The 13030-nt window shown below is 34.9% G+C and overlaps 1 protein-coding gene across 5 annotated transcripts in view; it reads right to left on the reverse strand.

Moving 5' to 3' along the window:
* The window catches only part of LOC105345573 (CAP-Gly domain-containing linker protein 1), a 41427-nt gene that overhangs the window by 27850 nt on the left and 547 nt on the right, over positions 1–13030 (reverse strand). Inside the window, exon 1 of one of the 5 annotated variants that reach the window (XM_066075840.1) lies at positions 3687–3707. The exons of 3 other annotated variants lie outside the window; for them this stretch is intronic. In XM_066075840.1, coding sequence (XP_065931912.1) covers positions 3687–3689 — 3 coding nt within the window. In that variant the 5' untranslated portion in view covers positions 3690–3707. Of the gene's footprint in view, positions 1–848; positions 1376–3686; positions 3708–13030 lie in introns of those variants that run through there. One more of the 5 variants, XM_066075839.1, reaches the window with a different exon arrangement.

The following is a 13030-nucleotide window of genomic DNA, read 5'->3' on the forward strand; positions in this document are numbered from 1 at the left end:
CATTTTATTTAGATATTAGGTTAAATATTTCAAATTCCATGTCAAACATATTATATGAGATATGTGACATTATCTTTGTTCAGACATATACATGTAGCTATAGAGATTTGTTTGACCACAAATATCTTGCAAGGTTTGTAGATATACAATACATGGCTAGAAGTCAAATGAGGGACCCATTTGCAGTACAACATCAAAATTGATTTTTGTGAGCAGCACACAAACCAAGTAGGAAAAAAAATATATTAACATCTTTGAAGGGTGGATCTAAGTATTCATCAGTATCAAGATATCAAAATATGCTTATCCTTAATCATGAATGAAATTGTTACTTCAGATGTTACAAAGTCTCAAATTAAAGTCCAGTAAGGGATCTCTGTCAAGTGCCAAGGTCTGATAGCAAGACAGGTATTTATCTAGTGCTTGAGACTGAGAATCCACCTTATATATACTTCCTAAATCAACAGTTATCCAGTGAAATGGTCAAAAAAGTGTGTTTACATTGATACACCTACAAGATCAGCTGATTTGTGAGCGGGCACTGGATTTCCCTTACATCACGATTACCTTGTGAAAGCCTCACTCTAATTGACCTCATCTTGGTTTACACCACATGCATACCTGTCTGTCAGGCAGGGTTGACATCCAATTAATTACTTGCTCTTTAAAATTTATTTGAAAAATACCACGGCATTTCCCTTCCCTGAACTAATGATTTGTCTGTCATATTTACCAGTAACTGACCCATGTTTATGTTTATACAGCAGCTGTGAGTATATGACTGAATTGCTAGGAACTTTCATATAAAATGAAATTAATCTAAATGTGATTCATGAAAAGAAACTCACCATATTTGAGAAATCAAAGAGAATTTCACATTTTCCTGTTCCACAGCAAAGTAACTATCGACCGATCAAATGCTCCACCTTTTTCTCTCCATAATAAATCCATCCATGCAAAAATTCAGTAAACAACTTCTCATAAATTACAAACAGCCTACATCGCACTTCAATTCACTTTTTGTGAAGAAAAATCAGCATCTCATATTCTGATAGATCCAACATTACTGATAATTATCCACACACAAAATGGGACAAGAAAAAAAAAAAAAATGTCCTCATCTAACAGAAGATCCTCTGTATTCACAAGCTGGCCCGGAGAACAGCAATGATAGCCTTTTTCTACCTTGATGAGATAACACGGTATTATTCAGATACAATGAAAATCCATGTTCTCTCCGACACAGCACAGGAGATATTGCACCACGAAATCAACACGTATCTCTCCTTTGGATGCACATGACGAAATGGCTATAGACCTCATCGCCTTGCAACGATGGCTGGCGCAGTGGTATTGATTTCTTGACAAAATGATCAATATTATGAATAAGAAAAATCTAAGAGAGCTTCTGGGAATACACACTAATAGTCCCCTCTATCCAGGACAAGCCTGTGGACTCTGTGACCAATCTAAACAAGATCCAAGCTATTAAGTGTTTGCTGAAATCTTCAGTTTTTGGTCTATTGGAATTCTTTGTTTTATTTTGTCAACTGAGGAACCCACACAATGAAATTAGATCAATGTCAATAATGAGCTCTTTACCAAGACTGTTTCAAAAATTAATTAGGCTATTCTCAACATTTAATTCTTTGGATCGCTACACAGCCTACACATGTTTACAAATTTAAAGTTTTTGCTACTAGCTGCTGTTAGCAGTTTGTTTTTATTTGGGATAATCACTTGATCTTGCTCACTATCGTTGATTCAATAGCATGATCATCAGCCACAAAACTTCTGGGATTCCTTTTGTTTGTTATATTTGGTCTATTATTATTTACTATCAAATCCATCAAATTAATACATCAATACACATTTATCATAATAATTCTACATGTATCAACACTTCAATCAATAAACACCCCCTCGCTCCTGATCCTAACAATAAAACACAACATAACCATGTATTGATTACCTATTGAACTCGGCGTAATCTTATCAATCATGTGTACAATGTTCAGTGTGTGTATATTAATGTCATGGCAAAATTTCACACAGAAGTGCATGAGTGCATCAAAGGTTAAGGATGACCTTAGATGCAGCTTTGAAAAACAGATCAGACTTCAATTAATCCGTTCTCTATCAACAAACATTGACCATGCCTGTTGGTCCTTACTGACCAAGTGATTTCTTTGATTCATACACAACTTCATAATTATGAAACAGTCAATTGCATTATTTTAATTCTGGAGCACCTGTTGATCATAAATTTTCTTTTTAAAATATTTCAGAAATGCTTTAGATTTCAAAGGTAGAATAAAATTGAACATGACATGAATCGGTCTCTAATCATCTGAACACAATTGTCAACTCCCGTGTCACATAAATTTTCTTGTAAGTTTCTGTGTACCGGCAGATGGGGAAATCAAGGATTCAAAAAAAATAAAACGTTCTGCAGGGGAAAGTTAATTGGTTCAGTGGGAAAAATCAAAATCCATAGTTATGTCTAAAAACAAAATCTTCATTTTTCAAATACATGTACAGGCAATTTTGAAAAATTAAAATTGTGATTAAAGGTAATAAGTATACTTGTTTAATGTTGAACAAAGATTTTGAACACATCTCAATGCTTCAAATAGTTCAGTACCACAAGACTGTTGCAATGAAGTGGAATAAAATTAATCTGTCGTAAAATAAATTAATAAATTTCTCGTACTTCAAATAATTTAATTATATTTTAATTCTTATTACTAACATGCATACCTGTGAAATGCCAGAAATTCCCTACACCAGTGTTTCCCAGTCTACTATAGGTGTTAGCAGAGTTGTTATGAGGTGGTACGACTTATTCCAATTAACAGTATATAGTGAAAAAACCAGTGACTTATGTTGTCAGCCCCTGGCGGAGATTGAGAGAGGCTCCAGATCTCATTAATACAACTAGGACAGGACACCAGGAGAGTTTAGGCCCTATAACTCTCACACACAGTAGCATTAGCCATGACGGGGAAAATTTAGGGCCCTGATAATATATACAGACACGAAGTAAGACTGCAGTGTACCTTACTGAGTTCACCTGTACATCTTTTACACCTACAGCCATCTGACAGGCAGCTAGCAGACAAGCTGGCCCAAAATATATGTTGACTGGCATGCAAAGTGTCAATTATCTATAGATGTTTGTATTATTAATGAGCAACAAAATATTAATAAGCACATCTCTGAGGAATCTCCCACAAGTCCTCACACTGATCAAATGTTGTTTTTTGGGTGGGTTTTTTTTTTTGGCTATACATCAACACTATATGTCCAAGTGCCCCAAAGGTATAAATTTCCTATCTATTCATTAAAACTACAATGTGTTCAAGATAAAAGCATATAGAATTATCTCTCCTAGTCAAAAGTCTAGAATACAACATGTACCATTAATTAAATATCCTATAAAAATAAATGACAAAAAAATTAGCTTATATCTTTCCATGATCTAATCTTGTACATCAGGAAATGGCGCTATATGGTCCCTGTGTCAAGATTGTTACAGCTCAGAGAAATATGATCAAGATTCATTGTATCAAAAAATAAAAAAATCATCCTCCTTTCCAAATTTCACAGCTCCAACATGTCACACCAGACAAGAGCCAATTCCTTTTTTACCAGCATCTAATTATAGAAAACAAAACCTTTCTTACCATGTTTTACACATTAATAGGTTTCCACTTAGTTTAACATTAAATACCCCAAGCTCAGCACAGCTGCATATTTAACCTCGATCTTTCTCATAGTACATACTACATGAGGAACATCTCTCATTTCTCATTAACTTTGTTTACCTGCAAGCGCATTTCTGTTCTCCTATCTCTTTTTCCCATTGCATCAACATTATGTGAAGTTTTGGCAAGAGTTCATCATGCAGAATCATGAAAAGCGTCTTAGATATATACATGTATGTCTAGCTTTGATCTTTTAACACTGAGAAATATGTACACTGATTAGTAAAGTTCTTTCAGGTAGGACTGAATGATCAATGCAAGGTGTGTGTGTGGTCACTTTTCTTTTATCCATTCTGCCGACATTTGGCAGAGTTCCTTAACTCCATTATTCTCTATTAGACAGGCATGCAGCACACAACAGGTAGCAGCAGAAATTGTATCACTGCTGAAACACTGAATGCAACTCAAGATGTTGGATCCTCTCCCTATAGGACCCCCTTTAACTATCCTCTGAAATCTCTCCTCTCCCCTTTCTACATCTTTAACACACCTGACTGGCCATATGCAACAAAGAGTGATACATGTATATTAAATGTAGTGTGACTCTTTAAGTGATGCTATGTACAGCTTCCATGCTCAGCTGTTCTCATCACTGAGTGTAGAACATATGCAACATATTAATAGTATATATAAATAAATGAAAAAAAAAATACACAACAAAAAACATGAAACCCTATCTTGATCACATCAAGCAGACATTCCAAGAACTGCATATTATGCATATATTGGGCATACAGATATGATGCATGTTCGTTCGATTCAAGAATTTTTAGTTATTTTCACATAGATGCATCAAAAAGTTTATTTTCAAGGAAGGGACATTTATTTTATGATACACATGTATATAAAATACCTAGCGGCAATTTTTTTCTATATCATACTGTACACATTACATTTTGCATTGTAATACTACTTTTTCATTATTCATCTTAGTATATTTCAAAGAGTACAGAGAAAGGATATATGTTTAAAACTAAGTCCAATATGATGTAGATTCAAAACGTCTTCATCAATACTACTACCCAGTATCATGACTATAAAATCAGTTTAGCAAAATGCAAAAATATTTCAAATATACCGGTATAGTTCTAATATAAACTATTATTGATTGAGACTTAATTTATCTTTGGTCGTCGAGTATGAAAAGTACATAACCTATTCAATGAGCACATGCACAACTTTGTTCCTATCGATTTTCTCATTGACTGCCAGACTTATTCAGGGATAAAGGTGTAATTTGTGCTTAACAACATCAAAATGTTGACAAATGGTAAATATTCCAGCTTATAGCCAAATACTGTCAATAAAACCATCTGTATTACTTAATTGTTATATCAATCACTGTAATTGGTTGATCTATCTATGTAAACTTATTGATACCTTTTATTATGTATACATGTACATGTACGTATGCATGCATAGAATTACAAACTGCAATGACAATCAGTTTAAAGCTGCTTTACATGTACATCTTTTCTACAATACTACAATGATCATTATTCTATTTAGAATATACTAATCCATAGGTGGATTCATACATACTTTGAATAATTGGAATGTTAAAAGACATTTTAAAACAAGTTCCATGCAATTACCATTCTATTTCAATGAACGCAGTCTTAAATCCTGAAACCTAATTTCATTAATGCATATGTATTAAGTAAATCTGAGATAAAAACCACATACTCACTAAAATAAATGATGAAAAAGAGGCACAATTTGGCAAAACCTTTGAAGCCTTGCCCCACAAAACACAGAAGACACAACCTTTCTTGAGAGCTTTTTGTTCTCTCTCCTATTCTCCTGATAACCACCAAATAAAAAAACAACCACCTCTAACCTTCAAGAGCTCGGGGAGAGAGGGAACAATAACTATGAGAAGCCCTTGCACCTTTTAATACTCTACAGATCACAGTTTTTTGGCATAACAGCTTCCATGCTGATTCATCTGTGCTTAGATTCATATTTATTAACTTTGTTAATTGCAAACTTCCGACCCAAAAAGTGTTGTTTGCAAGCAACGATATAGTGTAACACTTTTTTATCTGTTGGCATTAACTTGTTTCACCTGTTGTAAGGGGAAATGTTCAACGAGTATTGGTTTCTTAAAAGTAAAATAAAATAAAAATTAAACATTTATTTCAACTTACCTTCTAACTTTTTAACTTAATATTGATTTCTGACCAAGGCTATATAGATACACACACTGAGAATCCAGATACCAGTTACAACAATGGTTTCCTTCGCTATGACCACATGTATTGATATGCCACAGGTGAAAATTGATTTAAAAATTCAAAGTAAATATCCCCGCAAAAGGCATTTCCTTTCGACCAACAAAAGCCCTCCAGCCTAAGGTTTGATATCCTTTAAATGAGGCTTTAAAATTTTTTGGGGTCATTTTGTCAGATATAAATGCAATTGTCACATTGTGGATTAATAAAGTATTACACTTACACTTGATTTGCATAATGCTTTGCAACAGATTTAAGAAGTCGATTTATCTAGGACGGCATTTCACCTATATTCCTTTAATACGTATTGTTAAAAATTATTAGTGTGTAAGTCTCTTAAACTTTCAAATAGTTAGATATTAATTTCATTGAATATTTATTTTCACTTGGCAATGTATCTAAAACAATTCATTCTTGGTTATTAATCTTTATTTTTCCTTTTTGTATCTAGAATCGTTTTATCTGTTGATCCACCCCTGGCAACTGGACATAATCCGAGTCTTGGATAATCAAGTAACTATTAATATGACACAAAGACATGACAAAAACTGGACATATTCCGAGTCTTGGATGATCAAGTAACTATTAATATGACACAAAGACATGACAAAAACTGGACATATTCCGAGTTTTGGATGATCAAGTAACTATTAATATGACACAAAGACATGACAAAAACTTAAGTCTTACTTAGAACCATTTTAACAAGACCTTGGACTTTCAGTTGAACGTAGCTATCTGTTTCTTGCATCAAAACAAGTTAAGAATGATGCGATTTCAAGCAAAATATGCACCGATTGCGTGGTCTTAGCTCAAAAGCCAGACAAATCTTGTTGATTTCAAAGAGCCATGGCTGAGTGGCCAGTAAAGAAATAGACTGGCCTACGTCACATTGCTGTTTGACACAACTACCCAAAGTCCAAGCTCTTGTTAAAATGGTTCTAATATCAGTACATAACAAAGAATTGTCACTCAGAAGAGCCATCTGTATCTTGCCTGTTACTCAACTTTATTCTTACAGTCAAATTTTGATCAACCCAGGAAGCTGAAGCATCAGAATTGTCCATATTAGGCATTCTAGCCATATACAGAAATGGAGGGAAAAGTAAACTGTGCTTAGATCATAACCATGCCCTTTCAGGATTTCTTCAGTTCATGGATAAACATGTGAAAAGCTGTCAATGTGACAGCAAACCAGGTTTTCTTTTACGTGAATTGTATCCATAATCCATGTCAACCTTAAATTGATAAACACTACTTACCATATTCAGTGAAATGGAGTACCCATATGCAATATTTTGCCAAAAAATGACTAAATTCAAAAGCTGGTATTTTTTTCAGAAATTATCAGAAATCAAAATATTAGCAATATGCACACCTCTAATATAAGTACAATTGATCTGCAAAAGAACAACTTCCTATCTTGAAAACTGTATGAGGAGTTATCCATTCAATGAGGGTACCCAGTAACCCTTTTGGCAGCCGCCCGCCTGCCCACCATTTTCACCATTTCAATAACCTGATTTTTCCATTGGAAAACCCGGTTAAAAAATACACTGTACAGACTGAATTTGAAAAAAAAACCAACTTCTTCTGTTCTGGTATACTGCAATGGTAAATTTATGCAAATCACATGAAGATGACCCTCAAAATCTTTGGTTTTGCACACAAAATAAGAAATTTCAATGTACATTGTCTGCTGTGATTCATTTGAGCTATGCAGAATCCAGACCATCGTGTGACGTGATATGTTAAATGCTTCAAGAAAGGCAACTCTGAATTGATTCAATGAAAAAAAATTAAAAATGGGGATGACTCATCATCTTATCCACTGTCTTTCTCTCTCTCCCCAGATGGGAGAGGATATCATACATATACATGCATGTATAATGAAAGTTATTTAATAATTGTTGTAATAGTATTTTTAAAGATACAAACAGCAATGTTAAAAGTTCACCGGGATACAAACTTGGTTGGTATTTGATTAAATCTTCTGAGAAGCCTTTGGGGCTTCACAGGATTTGATCACGTGACCATTGACCAGCTAAGTTCATATCCCAGTGAACTTTTTAAATTGCTGTTTATTTTTTAAATACTATTATAACAGTTGAATAACTTTCATTATTATTGTAACACAATTTTTGTGAGAGAGAATGTTAATCATTCATTGTGTATGAATGTGTGTTCCTTTTTATTTTTTGTTAATGGCTGAATAATAATGTAACACCTGCACAGATTTCTGATCACATGTGTATAGACCTGGGCCATTTGTTGCTGATGCAAATTAATGTAAAGTTGCAACAAAATATATTTCTGCAGTGGGTACTTTGATTTTGTAAATCAAATTTTGGGGGTTTTTTTGTACCATATTCCTGCCATCTATGCAGAGTTTCACATATAAACTTGCAAACAGAATTGGCTAGGTGTGTGCAGCATTTGCTAGCAATATCAAGATTGGTGATGTATTTGCTATGGACATGAAGGGCTACGATGTATATTCACCAGTTTGTTAAAGCTGCTTCATCCGATTTTATATCAAATTCTGTGCACGTTTTTAAACGATGGTTATGCTTTATAATAGTATTATTTGTATAATATTTGTATAATACATAGGCGTCGGAAGCAAATTGAAAGTGGGGGGGCTAAACCCCCCCCCCCCCCCCCCAAAAAAAAAATAATATATATATATATATATATATATATATATATATATATATATATATATATATATATATATATATATATATATATATATATATATATATATATATATATTTCTTCATATTGACAATTGAGATTTTCAATGTGTAACTACAAATTAGATATGGTGATAACTGTTTGAACTCACAAGTCCAAAGACAATGATACAAATCTTAAGCAGCGAACACAATCCGCTATGACATGATATGTACGACCTGTTTGCATCCTCTGCTGACCGATCACACCCGCCTTGTGATAGGAAAAACGTAAAGATTTGTGGACAATTTGGTTCATGTGTAAATAATGCCTATGCCAATGGCTCACCACGAATGAAAAACGATAAACCTAAGTCAGCATTCGACTTAACGAAAGGTTGTATTTAACATTTGGCTATTGCTTGACAGAGAGCAGTGCAATAAATAAAGATTATCCGTTTTAGGAAATTATGACGAAGTTAGAATCTCCCAAAAACGGATAGTCTGTGTTCATTCTTTCCAACATATTCATTTGCAACATCCCGAAGATCCAGTTTCTCTGTCTCTTCTTGATATACGTGAAGGATCATCAGGTTGTTCAGTCTAACTTGGGACATAGTTGATCGCAGATACGATTTAATGCGGCGCAATGTGCTGAACATTCTTTCACTTGTAGCATTTGTTGCTGGCATTACAAGGAGAAGTTCAATCAAAACTGCAATTTCGCTGTACAGAAGTATGCCTTCTGTTTGGATGAATTCAGTTATTGTCTGAATGGAAGGAGTAATGTCTTTGGGGAAATTGCATTTCAGTGTTTGAAATTGAACTCTCAAATTTTTTGCATTGATATCTGTATCGTAAAAATTTGTGACCAACTCAAATTCCTTTTCACAATTTTCGCCTTTGGCCCCCTTTAACAATAACAATTCCAACTGCATATACTTGGCATATCCTGGTTGATCAAAGCGATTTCTGATGCCATTCACAAGTAAATCAATTGCTTCAAAATATTTAACCCTGTACAAATCTTCGCAAGTGTCGTGGTGAAACAGAGATCCTTCGTCAATTTTTCTCGGAGGTCGTCTTTGACGAGGCATGCAGGGACCATCAATATCAAAATCTGCAGCTTTCGTTTTGGCTTCCTCATAGAATAAGAGAAAGACTTCATCTGTTCTGAGAGACTCCAAAGTTTTCACCGTGCTGAGAGCCATTTTCTGACCTTCTGCAGCAGACAAAGATTTTGTCTGAAGGGCTTTGCTGAGAATATCGCTGTGACGGAGCAACTGTTCACCCAACAAACAACCGAAGAGGAAATCAAATTTGTTCATATAGGTCATAACCCCTCTTATTCTGCATTTCATTTCTGAAACTTTTACATACTCCATTGATTCCTCCCATACGCCTAATAATACTTTGTAGTTCAGTATTACACTATGAAGAGCATCTGCTTTAACTGTCCACCTTGTTGGACACAACACTCTAATTCCAGGTGAGGAAGTCTCTAAATTCTGAGATTCTTTCAAGTTTCTAAAAATCGCTTCTCTTCTTGGCGACTCCTTGATCAATTTTGTTATTTCACGGGTTACATCAAGAGCATCTCTCAAAACTGTAGATGATTTAACAGCATCAGAGCATGCCAAGTTTAAAGCATGACCATAACAATGTGTATAAAGAGCTCTGCCCTCTTTCTCTAAAATTTGCTTTGCAACTCCATTTTTCGACCCTGCCATTGAGGCAGCCATATCATAACACTGACCCCGTAATTTATTGAAAGGAATATTGAACCTGGTCAAGGTATCAGTGATTGCAGAAACGATTGTATCAGCTTTAATGTCGTCGACCGTGTAAAAGCCAACAAAAATTTCGTGTGGCACAAACTGATCATCAATGTATCGGAGACAAATAACGAGTTGTTCTCTATTAGAAATGTCAGTAGTCTCATCAGCCATAAGGGTTAGAAACTTGACTCTCTCTAAATCTTTCATAACATTTCTAAGAACTTGATTGGCCATTAATTTAAGTGCGTCGTTTTGAACTTGTACTGAAACATATTTGTCAGTTTTTTTCTGAATCCATGATTGCATATCAGGATTACTTTCTGTCTGCATTTTAATTAATTCGGAAAAATTGGAAGTGCTTTCCTGTTTCCCCCTGATTGGAATATTTTGTTTGGCTAGAAATCTTAAACTCCCAAGTATCTTCAGGAAACAATCTCTGTTGTTTTTTTTCTGTTCCGAATGTTGTTCACTGAGAGATTCACCAACATCCCTTAATACTTTTGGAAGTGTATACGATCTCTCAACTGCTTCTTTATGACATTTGCTGTTGGCATGTTCTTCAAATCGCATTGTGGCTTTCTTCCAATTACCGAACCCTGTTGACAAAAATGCCTTCTCCTTATTGTGACTGGACAGCATGCCACCCTTATAAGCTTTAATGCAACAGAAACAAAATGCTGCATTCAAGGACACATCATAGTGAAGCCATTTCCATTTATTATACCAAGATTCCTGGAAAGACCTTTTCTGACTCCCAAAACTTGATACAGGAAATTTGAAATGTGTGGGTTGAAAAGGTGACTCTGTTATATCGGGTGTAGGCCACCTCTGTGGCTGTTCCACATTTTCTATTCCGTCTGGATCCTTGTCAAGTTTTTGCCTTTTGGGCATTGAAGTAATACCTTGACTTTCTTCAAGTTCAGATTTGTTTGCAGGCCATTTGGCAGAATGTTCTAAGTTTTCTTTTTTATCAGTGTCTAGTTTTTGCTTTTTGGACGCTGAAGTATTCCTTGGACTACCATTATCTTCAAGTTTTGACTTCTTATCATTTTGATCTCCATCACCCATTCCTGACGTAGAAGGGTTTTCGTTTGGCATCTGCTCAGCTTCACGGCCGCTTTCAAAATTAGAGCAGCTAGAATTTCTTGAACCCCTAGCAAGAACATCCGTGTCAACACAAAGAACAAAGTGGTTAGAAGACCAGCCCTGTCGTACCAAATTAGATGTATGAGTCCACATCACACATATGTCATTCAAAGACACATCGTAGTCCTTAATTGGTTTTATTAGCTGATTATGACAGTCTCTGCTGATAGCAGCATTTATAACATCTGGGAAAATGCCTCGGATGGGCCTACAAATTGCATTGCAAACAGCGTAGATGTGTAGCAATGATGAATACTCGCCTAACTTAGCAGTTTTAAGAATTTCATTCTGGAGAGATTTGGTGGCATTATCAGTAACCCTGCTTTCATTTGAAAGTGATGACTCGTAAAAATATGGCATCAAGAATGCACTTTCCGACATTTTACCTAAAACCTCAGCGTTTGAATACCATTTCTCATTGTGAACCAGTTCAAATAAAGTTCTAACTCGCATTTCAACATGGTGATTTTCACATCCAAATAATGAAAGGGAAATTGATCGATAAAAACAATTCCCATCACCATACACTTTTACTGGAGCAAGACCTTTTGGAGCGTCAAAAGGATACAAAGTCGAAGATTGGTCGTCTTTAATGAGCTCGCCTTCAAAACCGCTCTCAGATACGGATGGTAAAGATACAGCCTCTATGCTTTTCCTTTTTAGCATGACTAAAAATTTCAGTGCTGCCCACCCTTTCGTCGATGCATTCTGGGACTCATTAAGTATTTTCTCAAAAAATGTTACTCTCAGTCTGGAATGGTAATCCATTGTAAACCCCTTTTAAGATTAGTATCTCTCAAAATTTAAATGATTGAAGATCATCAAAAACCAGCAAGTTATAAGGTTAAACCAATTCTGTTATATAAATGGCGATTGCTAATGATAATATGTGAACACAGCCTATTCGGATAATTTGAAAAGCCAAAGTGACATTCAGACTACGATAGCTATGACGAATGACGTAGGTGCATTCATGATAGAAATTTAAAAGTACCTGGTAGTTTTAAAATGCTTCTGTGCATATATTACTTTTTTCCGGATTGGTGGTGAAATTTAAAAATTTAAAAATTAAATAATCGATTGATTCATTCATCAATGATTATGCCTATATTTGCAAAAAAAGTGGGGGGGCTAAGCCCCCCCTAGCCCCCCCGGTTCCGACGCCTATGTAATAATAGATATTGCAGTAGTTTTCCCTTTTCTAAACATCCCATGATGCATTTGGTTTTTTTTTTTCATTTGCCCACAGAGGAATTATTTTTATTTAATTACTTTAAATATAATTTCTAACTTTGAAAGAAGACTGATTCTGCTGGTGTAAATAGGAGAAAGTCCATGACTTTCTAAGATAAATGTGGTTTGTATGGAAAATTATTTGACACTATAATAACAAAAAAATTGGACCAAGCAGCTTTAACAAGTTGAATTTC

The sequence above is a fragment of the Magallana gigas genome, chromosome 2, assembly GCF_963853765.1.
Source record: "Magallana gigas chromosome 2, xbMagGiga1.1, whole genome shotgun sequence".
In the NCBI taxonomy this organism is placed as follows: domain Eukaryota; kingdom Metazoa; phylum Mollusca; class Bivalvia; order Ostreida; family Ostreidae; genus Magallana; species Magallana gigas.